This window comes from Brassica rapa, chromosome A07 (genome assembly GCF_000309985.2).
Source record: "Brassica rapa cultivar Chiifu-401-42 chromosome A07, CAAS_Brap_v3.01, whole genome shotgun sequence".
In the NCBI taxonomy this organism is placed as follows: Eukaryota; Viridiplantae; Streptophyta; class Magnoliopsida; order Brassicales; family Brassicaceae; genus Brassica; species Brassica rapa.
Genome location: NC_024801.2, coordinates 1,140,515 through 1,168,299, shown reverse-complemented (window position 1 = coordinate 1,168,299; position 27,785 = coordinate 1,140,515). Strand labels below are relative to the sequence as shown.

Here is a 27,785-nt window from a genome sequence, read left to right as displayed (position 1 = left end):
CAAAAAGAGCTAATTATATAAATAAATATTAATTTATAATTTTTATAAGATTGGATTTACATAAAATAATTTTAATTATTTTATCAAGTTAGATTTTATTTTAAAACGGAATTAGAGCTAATAAAAATATTAATTTATAGTATTTTATTAATTTATAAATCAATTTATAGAGTTTCCTAGTTTGTGGTTAATTATTATAGGCGTGTCTATAAGCCCAATAAAAACCCATATCAGGCAATTTTGGAGGACATCCCATCTTTGACTCTCACAAGTCACATGGATCATCTCGGAAGACCAATCTCTTTCCGCCTTTGTTCCTGTCTTCTATCTTCGTGCAGATTCCTAGGAAGGGTAATTCATTTGAATTCCCCGATTTGACTTGCAAATGTCGTTCTTTGGCATTGTGTTTCTCCTTAGCATATGCTCTGTTATTGTCTTGGTGTGTCACATTCTCAAATTGTAAACTAAAGTGTTCATTTGTTAATTTGGTAGTTTGGATTGCCAATGTATGTTGCAACTAGAGGAATTTGTCGAGGCTTAGTTCGAGGTTCAAAGAAGACTAGATTTTTTTTACAACACAATCTTGTTGGCTTGGGACATAGGTACGTGGTACAATCCAAATTCATGTTCAACTGCCCATTGCAAGATTTAAGATTTGGGATTTCGTTGTGGGGTTTGTCTTAAACCTTGGGCACTTCTTGGTGTAGGGGAGGAGTTCATTGTAAGGAAATTAAGGTCTCAAAATGAAAGCCTTTAAGACCTGACATGTCATCCAAATCAAGAGTTTTCTTTGAGTAAACTCACATTGAGTTTCCTACATCTTATTGCTAAGACTGTAGTGTTATGTGTAGTTTATTCAACTAAAGAGAAACTCAAACAGGAGTATGTTGGCCTTTGTGGAAATGAATTTAAAGCTTGAAGGCTTCACATGTTGAGGACATTTCCATGTGCAAACTTGCAACTATTTGAAAAAGAAGTTATAGGGATGGAGAAACACCAGAAGAGAATGAAAGATGAAGAATTTCCAGAGGTGCTGGCATATATATTATAGTTAGAGGTCTGAAATTTTCTTCCTGTTTTCTAATCTTCTATATAGTTTTCATGTAAAAGGTATCTTGCTTGGTGACAGACGGCTGTCATACTGAAACCAGTAGCTTCACCAGGTGTCAGCACAACCATAAGGAGCATGCTTTCCGTAGAGTTGGCTTTTGAACCTAAGATTGTATATGTGAGAAAAGCATCTGTTTTCATTTGGTATAGGAATCAAGTATCTAAAGTTAAAATGTGTTAAGGTTACGACATCCTCATTCAAATAGCTAATGATAACATTGGTTTGTCAGTGTTGGTTCTTCTCGGTAGATATATGCTGAAGTTCCGTTTCTTAGGTCAGCAAAATGGTGCAACGACATCTGACATGAGGGAATAAGTAGGTGGGGGATCTCACGATAGCTAAAAATCATTCTTTTGCATTTTTTTTTCTGAGAGCATTCTGATTAGCTACACCGTGTGTTATTCTTAGCCTATGCTCTATTATTGTCTTGGTGGTGCGTCACATTCTCAACTTGTAAACTAGAGTATTCATATTTTTGTTCTAGGGTGGATTGTCAATGTATGTAGCGGCTAAAATTTTCTAATCTTTTATATAGTTTCCCTGTAAAAGGTATCTTGTTGCTTGGTCAAAGACTGCTGGCATTATGATACCAGTTAGACTCATCAGGTGTCAGCAGAAATATGAGGAGCATCCTTTCATTAGAGTTGGCTTTTGAACCAAATATTGTTTATATGAGAAAAAGCATATATTACCAAGAGGGTCCAGCATCCAAAAGCTAGATTGTGTTAGGTTATAGCATCCTCATTCAAAATTGTGTTGGTTCTTATCGGTAATCATATGCTTAAGTTTCGGTTTTCAGGTCAGCGAATGGTGCAACATCATCTGACATTAAGGAGTAAGAAGGTGGGCTCTTAAGATAATCTAAAAAAGGTTTCTCTTAACAACCTCAGTATTCTCTGAAGATTGTGGGCTTAATCCACTACAAGATTCTGCAAACGAGACTGCTTCTTCCAGGAGGCAAGTGTCTATTGTTTTCTTCCTTTAGTCGCAGACTAAAAGATACAGTAGTAACAACACAACTAGTCTTGTTCTTTTAACTCATAACTTGTGCTGTTGTCTGACCATAGCAATTAGTAGGCACATGCGTTTTGCAACTACTGATATGTCGTCACTCTTTTGTCATCATTGAGGTTTAGGCCCTTGACAAAGGCAAAGAGGCAAGAGAAGGAGGACGTTAAGGCGTTAAGAGAAAAGCTTCGTCTGGGCCTGAAGATTTAGTTACCAGAAAGTTGTAGGAATTGCTTAGGCAAGTCTTCGTGTGTAGGATTCAATAACAGAGATGTTTCAGCTTCTAGGAGATATGTGTTATGTTGCAGAAGAATCAGATGTAGTAGACTTGTAGTTGTGTGTTATTTGATTCCATGGACATATGTAGACTTTGTACAGTTCAACACTATGGGATGTGTAAATATCATTGTTATTTGATTTTTTTTAATTTTGTTTCTAAAAGATTGAAATATGTAACAGTTATTCTACTGTTATACTAGTTCAGATTAAAGGGATTAAAAAAAAGAGAGACCCCCTTTTTGCACAAGCAAAAACAAATACAAGAGCGGTGAAAATTATAAAACAGATTGTGAAGAAGAAGAAGAAAAAAAGTCCATAGGAAAATCAAAAGAAAGTTGTTATAGAGAGAGCGACTAGTGAGAGAAGGCCACAGCAGCTAGCGTAGGAGATTCCCAAAAAGCGTTTCTATTGATTCTTCGCGGTCATTTGGTAAATGCGATTGCTCTTGTTAGTTGTACCTGATTTGTGCATTACTGGAATCGAATTTGTGAATGGTTTTGTGTGTAAATTGATTGCTTCGATTTGCAACTGGAATTTTCAGCATAGAAAATAAATTTGCTTGCTGGATAATCGTTTTATGTACCTGATTGGGTTTAAGATAGCTATAGATTTTGCTTAAGTGTGGTGAAAAGTGGATGGGTTTCTAGATTTGAGTCAAAGTTAGATCTGCGGTTTTCTAAACGTGGGTGCTTGGATCTGAAATAGCATCCTTTATCATTATAGGGACGAACTGTGTGAGATTGGAGATGATCCAAGTTAGTAGTAATCAGAAGGGAACCTATTGTTACTCCATCCATTATGGAGTTTGTTTTCTGTATATTGAATTTTTTTTCCATGTTTTGTTTCCCAGAGGGACTCATAAAGAAGTTGACCAACAGAGTCACCGGTGGTTAGATAAGGGGATGTGCTTTCAGATACTTTGCAAACATGTTGGTGGAAAGTTCCTTCAGCTCTTCCGTTGAATCTAGTCTACTGAACACTTCCGAGTATCAAGACCCATTTGCTGCAAATGATTGGATGTCGTCGCTTGCTGAAACTTATCACATGATCCACAAACTTCCCGAACACTCTCAAGTAAGCTTTCTTGATGCTGTTCCTGATGCAGTGGAACTTAATGAATCAGAAGAACATCCAAAACTTCAAGCAAGTTGTCCAGAGCAAAATGTTATGCATAAGGTACCGGAAAAGGTTTTGACTTCTCTTGTGTATAGTCGAAGAAAGAGGAGTGTGGTACCTGAGGGAACTGAGGAACATAACCTAGGAAAATGCAAGAAACAGGATGATTCATTTGATGACTCTATTGTCCCAGTTTATAACCCTGGAGAAAGCACAAAAAGGAAAAATCGCTTCAACAACTGTCTTGTCTATAGCCGAAAGAAAAAGAGAGGCGAAACCAGTTGTGCTACCGGAGAAACTATAATAAGGGCTGATGGGATTGATGATGCTTTTGTCTCTGGGCACAACTGTGGAGAAGCCAAGAAAAGAGAAGATCAATTAGATATTTGTCTCGTGTATAGCCGCAGAAAGAAAGATGGAGTAAAATCTATCAGCGGTGATCAAGCTGATTCTATTGAATATAGCCAAAGGGAGCAGATAGTTAAAGCTGATGGGGGCTTTACTGGATCTAACCCTGGAGAAGTCAAGAATAGTGGTCATCGACATCTTTACAGCCAAAGTAAGCCGTTGGTGAAATCTGATGGCAGTTTTGCTGAATGTCACACTTGGGGAACCAAGAGAACTGGTGATACATCTGATGGCTTGCTTATGTATAGCCGGAGGAAGCTGAGAGGGAAATCTATTGGTGCTCGGATTGATGGCTTTCTAGTGTATAGGCGGAAGAAAACCAAAGCAAATAGTATTTCTCATGCTGAACAAGCGTGCAGATCTCTGGAACTTAAAGCTATTGGCGCAAGGGTTAAGGGCTTTCAAGTGTATTCGCGGAAGAAGGCTAAACTAAATAGTGTTTCTCGTGGTAAACAACTATCTTCTTCTGATGGAACAAATGACAGCTGCTCATCACAATCCAGCTCTAAACTTGCTTCAGGTTCCAGTAAAAATGGAGAAAATGAAGCTACAGATTGCGATTCCTCAGATACAATCCCTTTCAGACAGTGCAAACGTTGTGATAAGGAAGGAATTGTGGAGAAGATGTTAATTTGTGATGAATGTGAAGAAGCATATCATCCAAGGTGCTGCCGTGTTCGAGTGAAAGAAGCTGCCGAGATGGATGACTGGGTCTGTCGACCCTGCTTGAAAAAGAAGTCATCAAAGACAAATGTTAAAGGGAGATCACGGGAACGGAAATGGAGAGTTACAGAACCATTTATTATAAGAATTCGAGTAGGAAAAGAGTTTCAAGCAGATGTTCCAGACTGGTCAGGTCCAACCATGAGGTATTTAACTTCAACTATCACCGTCCTTTGAATTTGTGAGTTCTACTGTGAAATAAAAGATTTCCTTTCACCAAAATGACTGGCCTTTGTTTGATCTGATTGACATAGAAATATATTTTGATCTCAATGCAGTGATACTTCTTTTCTTGGTGAACCCTTGGAGATTGATCAGTCAGAATATTTGCATGTAAGCTTCCAAATTAGTGGATAAGAATATGTTTCAAGTTCCCATAGTGTTATGTGGATTTCAGAGGATTGTCATCTTTGTCACTTTGCAGGATCCCAAGAAGGCCAAGAATGGGAAGAAACCACGTTCTGCAGAAAATTGGCTCCAATGCAGGGATGAGGATAGGAATGGTGTTATATGCGGAAAGTGGCGTAGGTACCGTGAACAATTTAACACGTTCTATTTCTCGGCTCATGCTCTTGTCTTTCCTGGATGTTGATGATATCTATCACCTTTTCATCAAGCTTTATACCGTTATCTCCTTCTTGTCTCATATCTGTAGCTGTTGCCATTGGTGTAAAATGAATTACTCAATATGCTTAATTTATATACACAGGGCTCCTCGCTCAGAGGTACAGACTAACAAGTGGGAATGCTTCTGCTCCGTCTTTTGGGATCCATTGCATGCTGATTGTGCCGTCCCTCAGGTCCGAACTCTCTTACCAACTATTCTTATATCTTTTTTTTCCTCAAAAAGATTCATTTCAATGGTGAAAAGTTAGTAGCTGTGAAAGCATAAGCAGTGTACATTCATGTAGTCTTGCTTCATCTTCCTCCATGAACACGTCACTGATTCTTCAGACAGATTTTCTACATACTCCTAACGAATACATTAGGAATTAATACAATGCATCTTCTGTTTGTTTCCTCAGGAACTGGAAACAGATGAGATTATGCAACAACTCAAGTACATCAACATGGTTTGTTGTCTTTTCCACTGCTTCTTTATCTTCCAACTTTCTTTTCTATCATCCAAATCATCATCAAGGTTATAAGAACTTAATGGTCGCTTTACACTGCAGCTTAGACCGCGTTCAGACGCCAAAACACGAAAGATAGGACCAAAGGGTCGAAGCGGATCACAAAAATGAAAATATTGATGGACGCAAGCTTAGCCAATATCAATTGCATATGCTTTTGCATCAGAGACTCTAGAAAGGTAGTTCAGAAAATTTTGTTAAACGCAAATGAGTTTTGTACCAATTGCGAAACTTCAGGATGCTGAGATGCTCTATAAAAGATTGATCAGGTTAAGGTTTTTGTTAGCTCCCAAAACAGTAGTGGGTGAAGAGATCTTTCGTGTTCAGGGGCAGGCTCTGGATTAAAATCTGAGAATTATTTTCAAAGTGATAAAGCCTTGTAAAGCATTCTGCTGAGTGTAGATTCATTCATATAAGTAAATGAGTATTACATTCAAAGCTTAGAAAGGAACAAAAAAAGAGTTACAGAAAATCTGTTGCCAATCTCACATGATTAAGAGAAACAAAGAGCAAATCACCATCCGTATTTAGCTTGTGTCTCGGCTTTAGTGAGCAATCCTTTTGAACGCCTCTCTGCTAGCTCCGACTCTTTGTGCTTCATGTCCATGAATAACGCAGTGATCTGATGCTTTCTCTTGTGAAGCTTTGACACTTTCCCCTTAGATGAAGATGACTCGGGCTGCAAAGACAAATGTGAACAACAAAACATTTAAAAGACAATACAAAGAATTCAAGCTTGGTATGGAATCAGGCAGCTCTCTCTTCCTATAATTCTTGACCAATAAATTGTCCAGCGAGACATAAACTTGACAATGGAAGCCACCAACATAAGATAAAACAAACTTTTAGGATTTTACCAAACACTCATCACCCATTAAATTCACATAATCAGAGCAATCACAGATAACTCCCAAGTTCTTTCAGCAAAATGAGAAAGAGCGAGGTTACACGCATGGAAAACCTACTCATTATAGGAGATGATTTACAATTCATATTCTATATGCCTGTTACAGTTAAGTTTCAGGGTTTCTCAAACAGTCCACACCATCCTTTAAGCTATCTAAATGGAAGAAAAGGCTCTTGATGAACCATACCAAAGCAATCACAGACACTAGAGACAAATCCAAAGTTCTTACAGCAAAAAAAATATCCAGGGAAGAGTCGAGTGTTAGAAGCTAAACAAACCTACTGGTTATTGGAGACCATTTACAATTCATATTATGTTTGCTTTCTATGGTTAAATTTCGGGTTTCTCAAACATTCATCATCGTCCCTAAAGCTATCTCAATGAAAGAAAAGGGCTTTAAGATATCAAGTTCGGTGTCGTATCAACTAGCTCTCTCCCTATAAATCCCCACAAAAAGGTTGTGCACAACGACAGAACAAACTTCAAAATAGAAGCAGCAAGCAGCAGGTAAACTCAGGAGTCCTACTCTTTTCACTCTCAAGTCAACAGTCAAATTTCAGGCTTTTCTCAAATACTCGTCACCCAATAAAGCCCTCTAATGGAAATCTCCTAAGAGAAAAAAAAACATTAAATTCAGATACTCAGACCCATCACAGCAATTCCCAAGTTCTTGCAGCAAAACAGTTTCAAGAAAGAGTAAGAGTTTGAAGCTAAACAAACCTACTCACTACTGAGATGATTTACAATTCATATTCTTTCTGCCCTTTACAGTTAAATTTCAGGGTTTCTCAAACAATCATCATCATCCTTGAAGCTATCAAAATGGAAGAAAAGTGCTTCTGATTCACCAAATCAGAGCAATCACAGACAACTCCAAAGTTCTTGCAGCAAACATATCTCAAGAAAGATTAAGAGTGTAAAGACTAAACATCCTACTCATTACTATACCTCATTACTACAATTCATATTCTATACGCTTTCTACAGTTAAATTTCAGGGTTTCTCAAACACTCATCATCATCCTATAAGCTATACAAATGGATGAAACTGATTTTGATTCACCAAAGCAATCACAGACCAGACCCTAGAGACATATCACAAGTTCTAAAATAATCATATCAAAGCAAGAGTAAAGAGTTTAGAGAAGGTAAAACAAACCTGATACGCAGGTCCAAAAGCAATCCCAGTAGATTTAACTTGATCAACTCTCGGCCTATTCTTCATGAGATCATCCAGCTTAACCTCAACTATCTCCGTGGGAAAATCATTCCTCCCTCTCCTGCCTCTCCTCGCCCCACTATCCATCGCCATAAACGCCTCAGGCACGCCCGTCGTCCCCTCAAACCCACCACCACCGTTCCAAGCATTACCACCACCACCATCATACCCCACATAAGCAGACACAACATCTCCACTTCCACTAGAGTTGTGCTCATATCCACCATAACCAAAAGCATCTACATTTCCACTAGGGTTCTGCTCGTAACCAGCATAATAGTTATCTACTTGTTCCGCCTCGCTACTAAACGACTGCGTTTGATCAGTACTTGGCGTCTCTGTTTCAAGAATCGATCTTCGCCCCGATCCTGATCCTGATCCTAACGAAGGAAGAGCGCCGAGTGCTTGCGAGCTCTTTGGAGCAGGCATGGCGGATAAGAACGATTTCACTGACGAATTGTTTGACGCCGCAGCGGCGGATTCCATCTGTCTACGCTTCTTCCTCGCTTTCTCCTCCTCTTCGTCGTCTTCGTCATCGAGATTGGTCGGTCTAGGGTTTACGGGAAGCTTGATCTGAACGACGCGTTTGGGTAGGGACGGAGATGGGTTTTGCTGGCGAGAGGTGGAGGATTTGGGAGGAGGGAGAGAGGAGAGGAAAGATCCTCGAGTGGACGAAGATGAATTAAAAGCCTCGACTTTGGAAGATCTGGATTGGTTAGGTTGAGGAATAGCTGAGAACACGGAGGAAGATGATTTTACGGTGAGAGATGGTTCAACTTCTTCTTCTTCTTCTTCGTCCGACGAAGCGTAGCTCGCTACCAGAGAGTCCATTCGATTCGAGAGGGAGAGACGAGACCAGACGGAGATATCTCGAGAGTATTTGTTGCGTGTCAATTGCCTCTCTTTTTTTAATAAAAGCTTGAAGGCCCACTTAAAAGCCCACTATTGACCCCAATTTGAATTGGTAAAAGGTGGCCAGTCTATTATTTTATCTATCTTTATCTATTGCAAGTAAACATGAGATTTTTTTTTTCTTTTTTAAGATTAAAACCGGATCTATTAAAAGACACATACTTAACCTTTGGATGAGAAGTGCAATCCACAGACCCTCTCCTGGATATTCAAATGGGCTTAAATGCAGTAGCCTATATCGGTGTAGAATACCAGGAAAATATGACTTAATTTCGCATGGCAGGTGGATCAAACCTGAAATGTGGTGACATCCCAAATCTTTCCTTTCCCTTACCACTTGACCACAAGCTCCTGATCAACATGAGATTGTTTTCCCTAGATTTTCTATAGATATTACAAGTGTGCCATTATACATTTACTCTTTATTTATTGAACCTCAACTTTTATATACTTTTTTTGATCAATAATTGTTTGCTGAGTGAACTGAATTAAGAACTTGTGAGAAATCACCTTGTAACTTGTTTTGTTGTTGATGACCAATAAGTTCTTAATCTTATAGACTACACAAGCCTTTAAATCATCTTCATAGTATGCTATACGATTAGTTGGTATGAAGGTGTGTGATTGTTGTTCCTTATAAAAATTTGTGTCAAACAAACAATGCCGTGCTTATTAAATTTTAATTGAAAATGTCTAAATAAAAAAAATTATACCGTCAATAAGAAATAACTCGAGACCCATAAACAAACCACTCTTGTTGATGTTACTTGCTTCCCAAAAGTGAACCATTCAATCAAGAACTTCATTCTTATTCAAACCTTTTCTAAAATAATCGAAAACTAAAGAAGTAGCAGAAGCAACCATTGTGTAAATATCTATTTTCTCTTTTTAATATCTCTCTCTTTCTCAAAGTAAATCTTGAAAAATTTTAGAACTTTATACAATTATTTATAGTCATCCAATACTTTATAAGTTGGAAAGTTTCTTATTTTATGTATTTAGTGAATTTCCCTTTTAGATGTTTTAGTTTTTGTTATTCAACTCCTTTAACATCAGTTTTCCATTTTTTTTTTCGTTAGTCTATTTTATGTTAATATACATAAATTTGGAAATCATGACATTTAAAAACTAACTATTTTTTATTAGCCTACTTTATTAGATAATATACTTTTTTTTATTAACATGTAATATAGTATTTAAGGATATGTTTTAACTTTTAAAATTTTGTTTTTTAAATCTGATAATTATATATCAACATTAAGAATTAAAATTTTGGAAATCATGACATTTTAAAACTAATAATTTTTTATTAGCCTACTTTATTAGATAATATACATCTTTTATTAATAGGTAATATAGTATTTAAGGCTATGTTTTGACTTTTAAAATTTTTATTTTTAATTTAATAATTATATATCGACATTAAATAGTAGAACTTATATTTTCTGTTAATATATATTAATTTGGAAATCATGACATTTTAAAAACTAATAATTTTTTTAATTAGCCTACTTTATTAGATAATATAAATTTTTTTGGAAATATTAACATTTAATTTGATTTGTCATATTTTTATTGGTGCTTTTAAATCCTATATGGGCGCATCCTATGGATTATAGCCTTTTTTATTTTTATTTTCCATTTAAATATAACAATTAACATTTTAAAGCAAGTTGTAAAATTTTAATATTTATTTTTTAATTTAAATTATATATGGATTTTTAATTTTCGTTTTCAAACAATTTTGGAAATTTTGACATTTTAAAAACTAATAAACTAAAATGCTGATTTGTCATTTTACTATTAGTCGTTTTAAATCCTACGTGGACATTATTGATGGTTTATAGCCTCAACTTTTATATAGTATAGACTAGCGCGAGTTTATTTTATAATTTGTATCATTTTATATTAATTTTAAGATAATGAAGTATAAATGGTTTATATACATTTTTATATGGAGTTTTATTCAAAGTATGCTTTATTATTTTTTTCTATTTAGATTTTTTATTCAATTATACTCTTTAAAAAACTAATATTTAGATATTCTTTTGTATATGGAAATGTGTAAGTGAATTTATAATCGTGTTTATGTTATTTATTAATTTTATTTAAAAAAAAACAAATTATTGTTCATTCTATTCATAATAAAAAAATAGCACACTTTATAATTTTTTTTATTATAATTTTTTTATCTATCTTTCTATTTGAAAAAAAACATAAGAAAATTAATGCATATGCAAAATATCTAGCTTTACTTATATTTGAAAAACAAACATAAGAAAATTAATGCATATGCACAATATCTGGCTTTACTATGTATTTACCAATTTTTTACAATGAAAGTAAGAGTATTATATATTTTTGTGAATATCTGTATTTGAAATACTCATACTGAAGCCCCTTAAATGCAAATGTGTTAGTATTTAATTTAGAGTTCAATCATAATATATATGTTTATGAAATTTAAATAGTAATTTCATTTAGATATAATAAAAAGAGAAATAAATATATACAACTTTAAACTAATGTTTAATAAATTTCTATTTATTAAAATAAACACATATAAATAAAAAAATATTAGATACATCTTCTACTTGATCTAGTTACAATATTAATTAATGGCGTGATTATGATGCTTTATTAGTTCACATCGTATTTCATAAACTTAGATAACATATTTTTCAACTGACGAATGTATAATGAATATTTTTCATATTTTTATTTTCTGTTGTCAAGAGCGTGAGACTATACTCTAATGTCAATATTATTTGTAAATATTATTTGAATTTTCAGCTAATTTATTTAAATAATAAATTTGCTCGGTAAAAAAAGAATCACAATCAACCATTATTTTTCTAAGAAACTCATATAACATATTATAAATTTATAATATTTTATAGCTGAGACCAATATAAATGAAAAAAAAAAACAAATACTAAATCTCAGTTTACCTTTATATTAATTTTATCATATTAAGTATTATGATATTAATTATTTATTTTATTTTGATTTATAATCTATTTGTATGTTTTGACATACTTTAAGACATAATTTTATAATTCTGACTTTAATTAATGAAGAGTTAGCATATATATCAAGTAAGCATTTTTTTTTTCATTTTGTTTGTTTCGTTTTTTTTATAAAATTTAAGATTTATAAAAATATTAACTTAATATGCTGACTTTAAATATTTTTAATGGTATTTTCAGTTATTTCAGATTTTTAAAGCATATAGTCCATATCGTATTAAAGGTTATAAACATAATTAGATTTTTTCTTGTCAATCTCTTATTATATTAAGTTTTTCATAATTAGCTATAAATATCAATCTAACTTTAAAGATAATTTTTACAAATTTTAATTTATATTTTTATAATTTTGTGCTGCTTTTTATTTATTTTTACATACGTGATTATTTATAAATATTTTTTAAAACTTTATTTCTTTTTCAATATTTTTATTTTTGTTAATTTTTTGTTTAATTTTAAATATATATTTATTTTATATATCAATTTAATTATTTTTAAAAAATAATCCTTTTATTTATGTTATCAAATTAAGATACCTGATTTTATATTATTATAATGATAATTTTAAATTCTATTTTTACACTTAAATAATATATATTCTCAATTTTTAAATCATATGTTATTTAGATTCATATTGAATGAAAAGGTGATTTACATTTACACTGTGTTTAATATTGTAAGTTTAACTTATTTGATAATTATTTATATTTTATTTTGACATAAAATTTTTGTAATATTAACATTTTTAGAAAAACCAAATTAAAAAACGATTTGGTATATTTTTGGTGCTTTAAAATAATATGTGAACATTCTCAATGATTTATAATATCAACTTATATATAATATATGTTATTTTGAATATTTTCAATAGTATATAACCTAAACTTTGAAAATCATGAGTTTAAATTTAGATTATAGTTATACTTGTTTAATAGTCTTGTATTTTTAAATTAATTATTCTTTTCTTTATTTATTTTTTAAAATATTAAACATTATGTTAACTTAATATAGTATTTTATATTTTTGTAAATTTAGCTTATTTGATATTGATTTATATTTTAGTTTGAAATAAATATGTTTTGGTAATATTAACATTTTTAAAAATTGTAAACTTAAATAATGATTTCTCGTACTACGATTTGTCGTTTAAATCCTTTGTAAACGCTCTTGATGGCTTATAGCCTCAACTTTTATATAATGATATTTTTAAATTCTATGCGAACACTTAAATAATAGATATCCTCAATTTTGAAATCATATATTATTTAGATTCATATATAATGAAAAAGTGATTTAGATTTACATTGTCTTTATTATTTGAAATCCTTATATTTTTAAGATTATTTTTGTTACTTAATTTTATGTTGATCTTCCAAACAATTATTTTTTTATAATAAACTGATTCTTTTAGTTATTTGGCAATTTTGTTTAGTAAATTTATTATAGATATTTTTTTTGAAAGAAATAGCTTCCATTTTGAAATGATATTTTGTTAGATTCATATGTAATGAAAAGTGCTTTAGATTCATTTTGTTTTTATTATTTGAAATTCTTTTATTCTTTATGATTTTTTTTGTTAGTTAATTTTATGTTGGTCTTTCAAAGGTGTACTTTATATATCAAATTGATTCCTTTAATAATTTTGTCTTTTTTTTTTTACGGATGTGAATGCGTCGGTACCAAATATTCCTGGTAGATGGTGTTTTACGGATGGTTCTTGGAAAGAAAATGATAGTTTTTCGAGACAAGGATGGTGTAGTACTTTGGAAGGTTTTGATAGTTTATTGGGAGCAAGAAATACTAGAATGTGTCAATCACCCCTTCACTCGGAGATAGAGGCGCTCATTTGGGCAATGGAATGTATGAGAAATTTAAGACAATATACTGTTACATTTGCGACGGATTGTTCTCAGTTGGTGAAGATGGTTTCTGAACCCGATGAATGGCCAGCATTTGCAAGTTATCTAGAAGATATCAAGATCCTACAAGGAAGTTTCCACAGCTCACAGCTTATCCATATTCCACGGACGTTAAATTCAAGGGCAGATAGTCTCGCACGCTGTGCAAGGAAGCAACCCTCGTTTGTAGTCCATATGGGTGCGGAGCTACCAGTTTGGTTTACAGAATCTATATGAGTCTGTTTGTTTGTTGCTGACAAAAAAAGAAAATAATAATAATTTTGTCTTTTCACTAAATTGAATAGTAGTTTCCTTTTTATTTTGAAATAAATATTTTTGAAAATCTTGAAACTTTAAAATAATAATTAACATGGTAATTTGACATATTTTGGTGCTTTAAAATAATATGTGGATATTCTCAATAATTTATTGCATCAAATTACATATAGTACATATTTTTGTTGAATAGTTTCAGCAGTATATAACCTAAATTTTGTAAATAATGTGTTTTAGATTTATATAGTTATAACTGTTTGTAAGTATTGAAAGTATTGCATTTTTATAGATTTATATTATTTTGAAATAAAAGTTTTTGTAATATTAACATTTTTAGAAAAACCAATTTAAAAAACGATTTGGTATATTTTTGGTGCTTTAAAATATTTTCAATAATTCTCAATAATTTATAATATCAACTTGTTATTTTGAATATTTTCAATAGTATATAACCTAAAATTTGATAATCATGAGTTTAAATTTAGATTTATATAGTTATACTTGTTCGAAAGTCTTGTATTTTTAAATTAATTATTCTTTTTGTTAATTATTTTTAATTTTCGAAAAATATTAAAGATTATGTTAACTTAATATATTATTTTATTTTCGTAAAATTACCTTCTTTGATATTGATTTATATTTTAGTTTGAAATAAACATTTTTTGGTAATTAACATTTTTAAAAATAGTAAACTTAAATAATGATTTATTATACTGCGATTGGTCGTTTATATCCTATGTGGACGCTCTCGATGGCTTATAGCCTTAACTTTTATATAGTATAGACTAGGGATTAACCCGGGCTACGCCCGGATATTTTTATTTTTTTCTAATTTAAGTTGTTAAATTATTTATATTTAGGTTATGATATATATATTTATATAAATGTTAAGATGCATGTCATAATTAAAACTTATTTTTAAATTTTAACACGTTAAATTAACATATTTTTTACTATTTAAATATTTTTTGTAATTTTGTTGGCTATCTAGTTATCATATTTAGCAAAACTATCTGTTGAGTGTTAAAAAAAATGTTTTAGATATTAAATTAAACTGTTGAGTATTTTCGGATCGACCACATGCTCAACAATCAATCGATCCGTAAAAAGATGGTCGATCTCCTTGGCCAGGTAAGTACAATTTTAGCAAAAATATCTTTGATTTTCAGATATTAAGTATATAACTATTCTTTTTTAATTATATTTTCTGATTAAATTATTGTATTATAATGTTTATGTAAATATTTTTTGTGATGTTTGAATTTGTGTTGTCCGTATACTTAACCTAGATGATATTGATGTTTAACAATTTATTGTTTTCTGGAAATAGAAAATAATGATATATCAAAACGTATCTAATACTTGTTAAATGATAGTATAATGTAAATTATATCCATTATTTGAAAATAACCATTTGTTGTTTTTAATTTTTTTTTTAAATCAGAAATTATTTTTATTTAAAAACATTATTCATATATAATATAATAGTTTAAGTTTAGAAGATTAATCTATATATATAAATTATGTATATTTTTAAAAAAATAATTTAAAATATTATATATTGAGTAACTGAGTAAAAGCTGAATTTCTTATCTTGAAAATAAAATATTTATATTTTTGTCTTCATGTTATACTCACCAATCCATCATTGATATTTATAACTCAGTATGTTTTTAAAATAACTTAGTTTTAAGTAATAAACAAATTTAATAATTAAATTCATCACCTATAATGTTATATAAACTATATTTGAAAACTCTTTAAAATTATATTTTAAGCATAATATTACTATTATTTAATTTAAGTTATTTTAAGCATAATATATGCTAAACCAACTTAAATTATATTTACAATAGGACCATCCTAAACGTGTTAATAAACCAAAAACAATACTAAACCAACATGAACCAATACCTGATTCGGCGTGGAAGGAAGTGTTTTGGGATAAATGCTTGAATGGTTATTAACTGTAATAGTTTGATCATGAAATAGTTAGTATGAATATTAACAATAAAATGATGGACTAGATTAATTTAAATTTGTAAGAATACCTTTGAGTCTATGAAAAGCAATTCAATTCCCATGAATAAGTTTGGCTTTTGGAAGTTGCGGGTTTCCCAACAATGAATCCACCTAACAAAAAGTTCGTTGTTATAAAAAATCTCCTTCAAAGTCATTAAAGGTTTTTGGGACGACAATAGTTGATGGTGGAACCATTTTTTTGCTCGAGTGCTTTGAAGTTTTCCTTGATAGTATGAGGTTGATGTTGATGGAATAATGAGTTTTGTATGGACTTTCTTGACTCCCTCTGTTTCAAAATACATGAAGTTTTAGGTTGGGACACAAATATTAAAACACTTGTTTTTTATCTAAAAGGTATCACTAAAATATAAATTAAAAATTATTCAACCAATCACAAAACATACTACAAAATATAATTGGTTACACAGTTTTTGATAAAGTTAAAAGATACCTTGAAATATGAAAACATCGTCTATTTTGAAACATCAAAAACTCTCTAAAACATTATCTATTTTGAAACGGAGGGAGTACATTTTAATTTTTTTTGTTTAATGTGGTATTTTCATTTTTATATAACTTACTACCATTTTAAGATATATGTACCTTTAAGATAGATGTTTAAATCTTAATGTACTTTTCCATTTTTTTAAAATGTTTATTTCCATTTCTTATATTTTTTATTTACGTAATATCTATATTTTATATTTTAAAATAGATATTTAAATCTTAATGTACTTTTTCCTTTTTTTTAAATTGTGTATTTACTTATATTATATATTTAATATTTTAAGATAGATGTTTAATGCTTAATGAACTTTTTCCATTTTTTTAAAAAAATTGTGTATTTACTTATTATTATATATATAATTCATATATTATAGATTTACATATTTACTTATTATATATTTTCCTGTATATGTATTTTCATTTCTTGTACTTTTTATTTACTTAATATCTCTATTTTACTTTTTAAGATAGATGTTTAAATCTTAATGTACGTTTTCCATTTTTTTTAAATTGTATATTTCTATTTGTTATACTTTCTATTTACGTAATATCTATATTTTAAATTTTAAGATATATTTTTAAATCTTAATGTAATGTTCCATTTTTTAAATTGGGTATTTACTTATATTATATATTTAATTTTTATTTATATTGTGTATTTCTATTTCTTATACTTTCTATTTACTAATAATTTTATATTTTAAGATAGATTTACATTTTAAGATAGATGTTTAAATACTAATGTACTTTTTCTATTTTTTTAAATTGTGTATTTCTTTTTTTTATATTTTCTATTTGCGTAATATCTATATTTTATATTTTAAGATAGATGTTTAAATCTTAATATAATTTTTTCCATTGTTTTTAAGTTGTGTATTTCTTTTTCTTATACTTTCTATTTACTTCATATCTGTATTTTACATTTTAAGATAGATGTTTAATATTTAATGTACTCTTTCCATTTTTTTAAAATTTTGCATTTACTTATTATTGTATATATAATTCGTATATTTATATATTTATAATATTTACTTATTATTTATTTTTCTATATATTGTGTATTTCTCTTTCTTATACTTTATATTTTATTAATATCTATTTTTTATATTTTAAGATAGATGTTTAAATATTAATGTATTTTTTCATTTTTAATGTAAAACGGCAATGTTTTAAAGAAGAATTTGGACAAATAGTCAAATAGTTATATTTATGTTTTTTTTTCTTTTTTTTATAAAATGGTTATGTTACATTATGGAGATAAACTGTTTTTTTTTTAGTAAAAAATAGTAATTTTACATATGTTTAATGTAGTTTTTCCATTTTTTCATGTTGTATGTTTACATATTATTGTTATTTTTAAATATAAAATGGTAATCTTACATATGTTTAATGTAGTATTTCCTTTTTTTATGTTGTATGTTTACATATTATTTATTATTTTCAAAATTATATATAATGTTTTTTTTACAAAATAGTAATGTTACATTATGGAGATAAGATGTCTTTTTTTTAGTGAAAAATGGTAGTCTTACATATGTTTAATGTAGTTTTTCTATTTTTTTTATGCTGTATGTTTACATATTATTTATAATTTTCGAAAATTAGTAATATTAAAATGTAAAACTATATTTTATGCCACGTGTCATCTTTCGGGAGAAGTTTTTTTTGCTGATGTGGACGCTCTATGGAGCCTCAAAGATAGATTTACATTTTAAGATAGATGTTTAAATACTAATGTACTTTTTCTATTTTTTTAAATTGTGTATTTCTTTTTCTTATACTTTCTATTTACGTAATATCTATATTTTATATTTTAAGATAGATGTTTAAATCTTAATATAATTTTTCCATTGTTTTTAAGTTGTGTATTTCTTTTTCTTATACTTTCTATTTACTTCATATCTGTATTTTACATTTTAAGATAGATGTTTAATATTTAATGTACTCTTTCCATTTTTTTTAAAATTTTGCATTTACTTATTATTGTATATATAATTCGTATATTTATATATTTATAATATTTACTTATTATTTATTTTTCTATATATTGTGTATTTCTCTTTCTTATACTTTATATTTTATTAATATCTATTTTTTATATTTTAAGATAGATGTTTAAATATTAATGTATTTTTTCATTTTTAATGTAAAACGACAATGTTTTAAAGAATAATTTGGACAAATAGTCAAATAGTTATATTTATGTTTTTTTTTCTTTTTTTTATAAAATGGTTGTGTTACATTATGGAGATAAACTGTTTTTTTTTAGTAAAAAATAGTAATTTTACATATGTTTAATGTAGTTTTTCCATTTTTTTCATGTTGTATGTTTACATATTATTGTTATTTTTAAATATAAAATGGTAATCTTACATATGTTTAATGTAGTATTTCCTTTTTTTATGTTGTATGTTTACATATTATTTATTATTTTCAAAATTATATATAATGTTTTTTTTTACAAAATAGTAATGTTACATTATGGAGATAAGATGTCTTTTTTTTAGTGAAAAATGGTAGTCTTACATATGTTTAATGTAGTTTTTCTATTTTTTTATGCTGTATGTTTACATATTATTTATAATTTTCGAAAATTAGTAATATTAAAATGTAAAACTATATTTTATGCCACGTGTCATCTTTCGGGAGAAGTTTTTTTTGCTGATGTGGACGCTCTATGGAGCCTCAAAAGGTCCCTTTTATTAGTAAGGATTAATATATTAAAAAGTAAAAAATTAAAATGTTTATTTGTCATAATATGATTGGTCGTTTAAAATCCTACATAGATGCTTATAGCCTCAACTTTTATATAGTATAGATAATGCACATTTTAAAATATTTATGACATCAAGTTATATATAGAATATATTATTTGTAAATATTTTCAATAGAATATACTAAGAAATTGAAATTACATGTTTTAAAATTTTATAGTTAAATTGTTTTGAAAGTCTTGCATTTTTATTTTTATTTTTAATACTCGAAAATTAATTATATATTCAGTTAACTTATTTATATATATATATATATATATAAAATCTTTTTACTTTTATTAGATTTCCTTATTTCATATTGATTTCTGTTTTATTTTAAAATAAACCAATTTTTGGAATATTGACTTTTTAACAATATTAAACTAAATTAATGATTTGTCATATTATTAATAGTTGTTTTAAATCATATTATTGAATATTTTCAATAGTATGTAACCTAAACTTAAAAAAGCATGTGTTTTAAATTTATATAGTTCTAATTGTTTAAATATCTTGCATATTTAAGTTAAATATTAAATTTGTAAGATATTTTATGTTAATTTTCGAAAATATATTATATATTTAGTTAAATTATATATAATTCCTTGAATTTTGTAAGTTTACCATATTTAAATTGATTTTTATTTTATTATGAAATAAACAGTTTTGAAATTTTTTACATATTAAGAAAAGAGAAATTGCACTCTCTACATTCAGCTTTAGGCGAAATTAGGTCAATACCATAAGGTACTTTTAAGTACTGTTCAACAATTTAGGAAGACAATTATGCCCCTATTTCTCTTCTCTCACCGATCTCAACACTCACCTCGCCGACATCTCCGACTCCACCGGCGCGTCTTCCACCAACCAGCTAGCTCTAGACCTTCTCGCCTCCGTCCGGGAGACGCTACACGCTGCCGTCTCCGTTGCGTCGAGGTGCGAGGGACGAGATTAAACACAAGGGAAACTCGAGATGTAGAGTCTCGGTCGCGGTGAGGTTCGATCGGCACGCGAGAGACGCCGAGGTCCTAATCAAGATCGGTTACATAATTCAGATGAGTAAACAACTGAATCAAGATCAAGTTTGAAGGAAACTGGTGGGTGATTGATTGAAGGAAACCGGTGGCGGATCTAGCACTGGCTTGGACACCCCGCCGTGAAAAGCTTCGGTAACCGGATTGATAGTCACCGGAGGAGGGAACAAGCTTCCCTAGCCTTATTTCCCTTGCCTTTGACCCTCTCTGCTTCTTTGTTCTGTAGTTATAGATTGTAGTCATCTCTCATGAAACCTAGCCTGATGTTTCTTTAGAGTGTTGCGTCTATTTGTTTTGCTCCGATTTGTCCCTTTACGGAAATGAAGTTCTAATTAATATACATATTTAAAAAAAAGGAGAGAGGAGATTTTCATCGGCAATTGAGATTTTCATTATTGAAACTCTCATTTAACAAAAGGACACTAAGGTAATTTGATTCTGCATAATAACACTGGACACCAGCTTTTTTCACTTTTGGGTATTGAGCTAATATCGACATTCTTTATGTGCTATACACAAATTCACTTTCAAAAAAAAAAGAAGTAAATTAAAGATCTCATGTGTCATAATACAACTTGTTGTTTTAAATCATATGTGGACGTTCTCAATGGCTTATAACTTTAACTTTTATATAAACATTGACATATTTAAAAATAACAAATTAAAATGCTTATTTGTCATAACACGACTGGAGGTTTTAAATCCTATGTGGACGCCCTCAACTTTTATATAGTACAAGATATGAACTACGCTAGATTTAATATTCGCGCTACGCGCGAGTCTGTATTAATAATTTAGATTAGTTTTATAATAACTTTTAAACTAATTATTTAATTTATTTATATAATTTTCTTATCTGAAATATGATTTGTTAATTTTATTATTTATGTCTATTTATAAATATACCCTCTTATATTTAAAATTAAATCACAATACATATTTTGATGAAATTTAATTAATATTAAATAGCCTTCATAAGATAATATAAGAAGTAAAGTAAATATAATGAATTTACCTATTGTTATGTAACATTTTATTTATTGAATTAATAGTATTGAGAATCTAAAGTATTAGATTTATCTACGACTTGATCTAATTAATTATTTGTATTGTAGTTAAGATTTCATGATCGTATAATGTATTAAAATATTTACAATTTATGTTTTGCTATAATAGATAATATTTTTTTGTTTTGGAGTTTACGTGAAGATTTTTAAGATCCTTTGAAAACTAATGTATTAAATAATTTTGATAATCAGTTTTTCTAGTTGCCAAATGCTGAAGATAAGAGAGCAAAAGTTTTAAATAGCGTCTTCATTGTAATCTTGAGATTTGTTTTCTAAATGTTCAAAATTTGTATGTTTTTAGTTTGTTGATTATAATACTTAGATAGTATACTTGTATTGACAAATTCATATCGATTGTTCCTTCTATCATTCTTTTATGTTATCTTTCATGCTAATTTATTGCTAGTCTTTGTTATAAAAAAAACTTCAAGATTTAATTATACACAGACGAATTATAATACAATCGTCCACGAGACGACTTACTTGTATGTCGTCCAAGATTTTTTCCGAGATTCTGGTCAAACCTCGTAAATCCTGGACGACTTACATTTCAGTCGTCTCGTGGACGACTGAATTATAAGTCATCTATATATAATTAAATCTTGAAGTTTTTTTTTCAATTGCAAAACTAACCTATGACGACTGAAATGTAAGTCGTCTAGCTTTTTTGGAGTTTTTTTTTTTAACCAAACAATAGTAGACGACTTAATTTTCAGTCGTCCGAAATAACAGATTTCAAAGTCAATTGCAAAAATAACCTCTGCGTTGACCAGACGACGTATAGTTTAGTCGTCTGGACAACTTAGATTGAAGTCGTCCGCGTCTTCTCCACTAGTTTTTAAGTCTTCTACGTTAGTTTTTGAATAACTTGTATTTTTAAGAGTGATAAGTAACTTCAAGATATGCAAAACTCATATTTACAAAATGTTCTCCCCCTTAGTTTTACTAAATTTGACTAAGTTTTTCAACGCAAACTTATAAAAAATATGATATGCTTTGACTAGTTACTATTGTTTGTTTCCATCTCTTAAGTATTATTAGTTGAAAGAAGGATTAAAATGCTTCTTAAAATGTTGTATCAATATGAAGCTACCAACATTCTTGTTTATTAAGATGAGAAAAAGGCCATTGGAGTTTATTATTGCATATGAGAGATCCAAAGTTAAGAAAAATACTACTGAAGTCTATTATTTCATTGATTTGTAAATGTGTAAACACATTGTTAGCACTTTTAATACATCTTGAAAAATATTATTACTGATTTTACAAAAAATTCACAACTAAAAGAGTAGACATGCAATTCACAAAACTGACCACAAACAAAACTATTATAGATCATTCCTCTACAAAGACAAGCTTGGACTCCACTTGATATGAAAGAAAACTTTGTCAGAAGACTTCCAGGAAGTCCAGACGACTTTTAAGAAGTCCAGACGACTTCCAAGAAGTTCGGACGACTTTGTCAGAAGACTTTTAGGAAGTTTAGACGACTTCCAGACGACTTTACAGGAAGTCCTGACGACTTTTAGGAAGTCCAGACGACTTCCAGGAAGTCCAGACGACTTTGTCAGAAGACTTCCAAGAATTCCAGACGACTAATAGGTAAGTCGTCCCAGAAGTCTTCCAGATCTGAAAAACCTGCATATTAAATCCAGATCTGAAAAACCTGCATATCCAAAAACGTTCAAATGGCTTAAAAACAGAAAAAAAATGAGTGGAAGATTAGATAAATCTACCGTTACAGAACACACAAAAATACATATCTAAAAATAATAGATCTACCTTTAAATTAGTGGAAGATGAATATCATCTAATTAAAAACCTGCAAAAAAGATAGATTAGTAAGAAAGACATGAGACAAAACTGAAAAATTCATATAAAGTTTGGTGTTTTCAAGTCAAAGAGATTAGAGTGGATTTGGAGAGTTTTAGTTTGGGAAAAAAGTAAGAACTTTATACAACAAGAAGTTACCAAATGAAGAAAAATCAGACATAAGAACTTACCAAAATGCTCAAATCTATTATGAAAGGGAAACTTCGTCAGAAGACCTTCATGAAGTCCAGACGACTTCCTGGAAGTCCAGACGACTTCCTGGAAGTCCAGGCGACTTTGTCAGAAGACTTCCAAGAAGTCCAGACGACTTTCAGACGACTTCCAAACGACTAACAGGTAAGTCGTCCCCGAAGTCTTCCAGATCTGAAAAACCTGCATATCAAATCCAGATCTGAAAAACCTGCATATCCAAAAACGTTCAAATGACTTAAAAATAGAGAAAATGAGTGGAAGATTAGATAAATCTACATTTATAGAACACACAAAAACACATATCTAAAATTAATAGATCTACCTTTAAAGTGGAAGATGAGTACCATTTGATTAAAAACATGGAAAAAAGATAGATTAGTAAGAAATACATGAGACAAAAGTGAAAAATTCATATAAGTTTGGTGTTTTCAAGTCAAAGAGATTAGAGAGAGGTTGGAGAGTTTTAGAATGATGAACATTACATTTTTGTTGCAGCCATTTGAGAGGATGAGAAAGAATGTGTAAATTTTTCTTTATATAGGGAAACAAAAAATCCAATTAGGTTAAATATTTTTGACTCAGACGACTTCCTGGACGACTTACATTTCAGTCGTCTGGTGAAGAAATTAAAACAGACGACATACATGTAAGTCGTCCAGAAGAGTTTAATATTTTAAGCGGGAAAATAATTTTTAAAAAAAATTTAGGCGGGAATATTTGGACGACTTGTAAGTCGTCTGTTTTAATTTCTTCACCAGACGACTGAAATGTAAGTCGTCTAGACTCTAAACATAACCTAAACTAGTTTTTATATGTCCGGTAAATGATCTGGTTAGGTTAAAACACACATTGGTAAATTAAAGGTTCGGTACGATGTGGACGACTGAAATATACGTCGTCCGAGTAAATTATTCAACAGACGACTGAAATATAAGTCGTCCACACCCTAAACATAACCCCTAAACTTAATTATCTAATTAAACACTTCATAAAATCAAATCAAACTTGAAAAGTGTTTACTATACACAGAAATAAACACATATAGGTGAAAACTAATTTTTGAAAAAAACATTTTAGTTTTACAAAATCTAACCCTAACAATACATACAATACTACAACATATGTTTGCCAAACTCCTAAACCAAAGTATTTCATGATTCACTATATCTTCAAAACAAATCAATTTTATCATATCTTAATTTATATCACTTAAAACTGTTTATAATTACTTGATTTTTATTTTTCACGCATCAAAATATTTTTTTACAAGATTTATAAAGTATTTTTAAAATAAACTGGTACCAGATGACTTACATTTCAGTCGTCCAGACGACTTCCAACATCTCAGACGATTCAGACGATTTACTGGGGCTATATTCGTAAAAATGACTTCTGTTTTTTTGTTTGGTCACAAGGGGCTGAGCTGTAATTTCACTAGGCTTTTAGGTTAGTTTTGCATTTGATTCAAGTTTGGGTATAGGTTTGGGATTAAAATCAAGTTGTGGGTTAGTTTTGGCAAAAACTCCTACTTAGTATATATATGAGTCAATTCTATTTTAATTATTTATTTAGTAGTTTTTATATTGAATTATATTTTGTATTCAAATAATCAATAGTAGACTAAAATTATGATTTTGTATTTTGATTGGTTGCTTATAATTCTGTGTATATTCTCAATCGCCTTTTAGCCCGAGTTTTTATATAGTAAATAAAATGATGATTTAGCATATTTTTAGTGTTTTAAAAATATTATGTGAATATTTTTAATTATTTATACTTTCAACTTGTACATAGTATATGTTATTTGTGAATATTTTCATTAGCATATAGCCTAAAATTTGAAAATCATGAGTTAATTTATTTACTTATAAATTTTTGAAAGTCTTGCTTTTTAAAATTAATAATTATTTTCTATTTCTATTTTTATGTTAAAATTCGAAAAGTATTTTATATATTAAATTAACTTATTTGTATTTTTTTACTTTTGTTAACTTAACTAATTTGATATTGATTTCCAATTTATTCAGAAATAAATATTTTTGGAAAGATTAACATTTTAAAAATAATAAATGAAAATAAATCAAAATATGATTGGTCGTTTTAAATCCTATGTTAATGTCTTCAATGGCTTATAGCCTCTATATGGCAAATAAAATGATGATTTAGCATATTTTAGTGTTTTAAAATAATATGCAAATATTCTCAGTGACTTATACCCTCAACTTATATATTGTATATGTTATTTAGTAATATTGTCAAAAGCATATAGCCTAATTTTTGACAATTATGAGTTAAATTTATTTACTTATAATTGTTTAAAAGCCTTATATTTTTTTAAATTAATTCTTAATTTGTATTTTATTTTAATTTTATATTTCGAAAATACTATACATATATATAAAGTAAATTTATTTATAATATTTTACTTTTGTTAACTTACTTTGTTTGTTATTGGTTTCTATTTTATTTTTAAATTAAAATTATTTTGAAATATTAATAATATGAAAATTAAAATTTAAATAATGATTTATCATAATATAATTGGTTGTTTTAAATCATATATATGTTGACACCTTCAGTACTTATAGCCACAAATATTTTTAATAACATCGCCTAAACTTTAATCGATATATATATAAATATGTTCGCTTCTCTTATGTGATGCCACATGATCAACTTGTGCGTTATGGAGCGACATGTGTCTCATTTTATATTTGAGGCCAAAATAAAACAATCTATATATATATAAATATGTTTGTTTATCTTCTGTGATGCTTCTTCATCAAGTCGTGCGTTATGGAAGTGACACGTGTCCCATTTTATATTTGAGGCCAAAATATAACAAAAGGCTGAAAAAATGAATGCAGTCATGGGTAATTGAACCCAACACCTCCAGCACTGGTAATTTCTCTTAGAACCACTAGGCTAAAGTCACTTTTTATAATATGTGGCTACGAAAATACTTATTATCGTGTCGGCTGGAAGCCCATGCTTCTTCTGCTTGTGGCCAGGGTCGGCACTGACTGACATCAAGATGAAGATCGTAAAGTTAAAAACTTTGCTCCAAACAGTTTTGCAATACTTCCAACCTTTATAACTTGATGCATATAATATATATCAAAATACGTTTGTTGTACACGCTTTTATTAATTTTGCTTTTAAAAGAAGGTATTTACAGTTATAAATGTTTTGTGCCAGTGAAGTAATGGTTGAAAAACCTCTATACATATGTCATTTTAAAATAACACCCAACTTCTATATATAGTCAATACATATGTCCATGTTATATTCAAAACTAAAAATTTTCTCTTTTAAAAATAGAGAAAACAATTTTTCTAGTCTACAAGCAAATGTTGTAGAGCAAGTATGCATTATACAAAATAATATATATTTAAAATCCATACGCAAAAACATAAAAGTTGTTATAGGCCTCTTTCTGATACATGCACACTCCACTATGAATAAAAATTAAAAAAAAAAATAGTATTATCATCAAACTTTATCACAAATCCTCATTTGTACATCTCTAATTATGAGTTGGACAATTAGTTAATTTGATACAATGCCAAAGCAAAAATAATCGAAAAACAACAATACCACAGCATACTAATAAGTAACACATAACAAAACTAAATTCTTGAATCTTAAAACAAATTTCAACTCGTAGGGCGGGCCGACCCTTGTATAATATAGATTTATGTTAAATTTTAAAATACTTAGTGTATTTATATCAGTCACTTCCATTTTAGTTATTTATTTAGTAGTTTGTGTTTTTGATATTGAATTCCATTTTTTGTACAAATAATCAATTTTGGAAATTTAAACCTTTAAAAAATAGTAAACTAAAATTATGATTTTTATTTTTTTGATTGGTTTCTTATAATCCTATGTGTATATTCTCAATGGTTTTTTAGATTATTTTTTATATAGTTAATAAAATGATGATTTAGCATATTTTGGTGTTTTAAAAATATTATGTGAACATTCTCAATTATTTGTACCTTCATTAGCATATAGCCTAAATTTTGAAAGTCTTGCATTTTTTAAATTAATTATTACTTTGTATTTTTACTTTTATGTTAAATGTCAAAATATATATTATATATTAAGTCAACTTATTTATAATTTATAATGTTCCACTTTTGTTAACTTAACTAATTTGATATTGGTTTCTGTTTTATTTTGAAATAAACAAATTTTGGACATATTAATATTTTTAAAAATAATAAATGATAACAAATGATTTGCCATATTACGATGGGCCGTTTTAAATCATATGTAGACATGATAACAGATTGAATGACCTTAAATAAGAAAATAGTGGTCATGATGTTTACTATTTATCTTTTTTAAAAGATT

The 27,785-nt window shown here is 28.9% G+C and overlaps 2 protein-coding genes and 1 long non-coding RNA gene across 16 annotated transcripts; 1 reads left to right on the top strand and 2 right to left on the bottom strand.

The window, feature by feature from the left end:
• The first annotated feature begins 254 nt into the window (after nucleotides 1-254).
• LOC103828331 lies at nucleotides 255-6,218 on the top strand. Of its 14 annotated transcripts, none has more exons than XM_033275109.1 (10): nucleotides 255-351; nucleotides 708-1,030; nucleotides 1,097-1,430; nucleotides 1,911-2,827; nucleotides 3,249-4,791; nucleotides 4,921-4,978; nucleotides 5,070-5,173; nucleotides 5,355-5,445; nucleotides 5,671-5,718; nucleotides 5,821-6,056. In XM_033275109.1, exons 5-10 carry the CDS (start codon nucleotides 3,326-3,328, stop codon nucleotides 5,887-5,889), a joined length of 1,836 nt encoding a protein of 611 aa, XP_033131000.1. In that variant the 5' UTR covers nucleotides 255-351; nucleotides 708-1,030; nucleotides 1,097-1,430; nucleotides 1,911-2,827; nucleotides 3,249-3,325; the 3' UTR covers nucleotides 5,890-6,056. The 14 variants fall into 14 exon arrangements, 13 of the variants coding, with proteins under 13 accessions (XP_033131000.1, XP_033130991.1, XP_033130997.1 ...); XM_033275100.1 differs by lacking the exon at nucleotides 255-351 and having other exon boundaries at nucleotides 852-1,030; nucleotides 1,111-1,228; nucleotides 1,341-1,430; XM_033275107.1 differs by lacking the exon at nucleotides 255-351 and having other exon boundaries at nucleotides 857-1,030; nucleotides 1,130-1,228; nucleotides 1,341-1,430.
• LOC103828332 lies at nucleotides 6,134-8,804 on the bottom strand. Its single transcript, XM_009103938.3, has 2 exons — nucleotides 7,844-8,804; nucleotides 6,134-6,457 (listed from the first exon to the last, which is right to left on the bottom strand). Exons 1-2 carry the CDS (start codon nucleotides 8,732-8,734, stop codon nucleotides 6,293-6,295), a joined length of 1,056 nt encoding a protein of 351 aa, XP_009102186.1. The 5' UTR covers nucleotides 8,735-8,804; the 3' UTR covers nucleotides 6,134-6,292.
• Nucleotides 8,805-19,616: 10,812 nt separating this feature from the next.
• Nucleotides 19,617-22,017, bottom strand: LOC117126891. Its single transcript, XR_004449617.1, has 2 exons — nucleotides 20,396-22,017; nucleotides 19,617-20,328 (listed from the first exon to the last, which is right to left on the bottom strand). It is a non-coding gene; the product is annotated as an uncharacterized LOC117126891 (long non-coding RNA).
• Nucleotides 22,018-27,785: the final 5,768 nt, after the last annotated feature.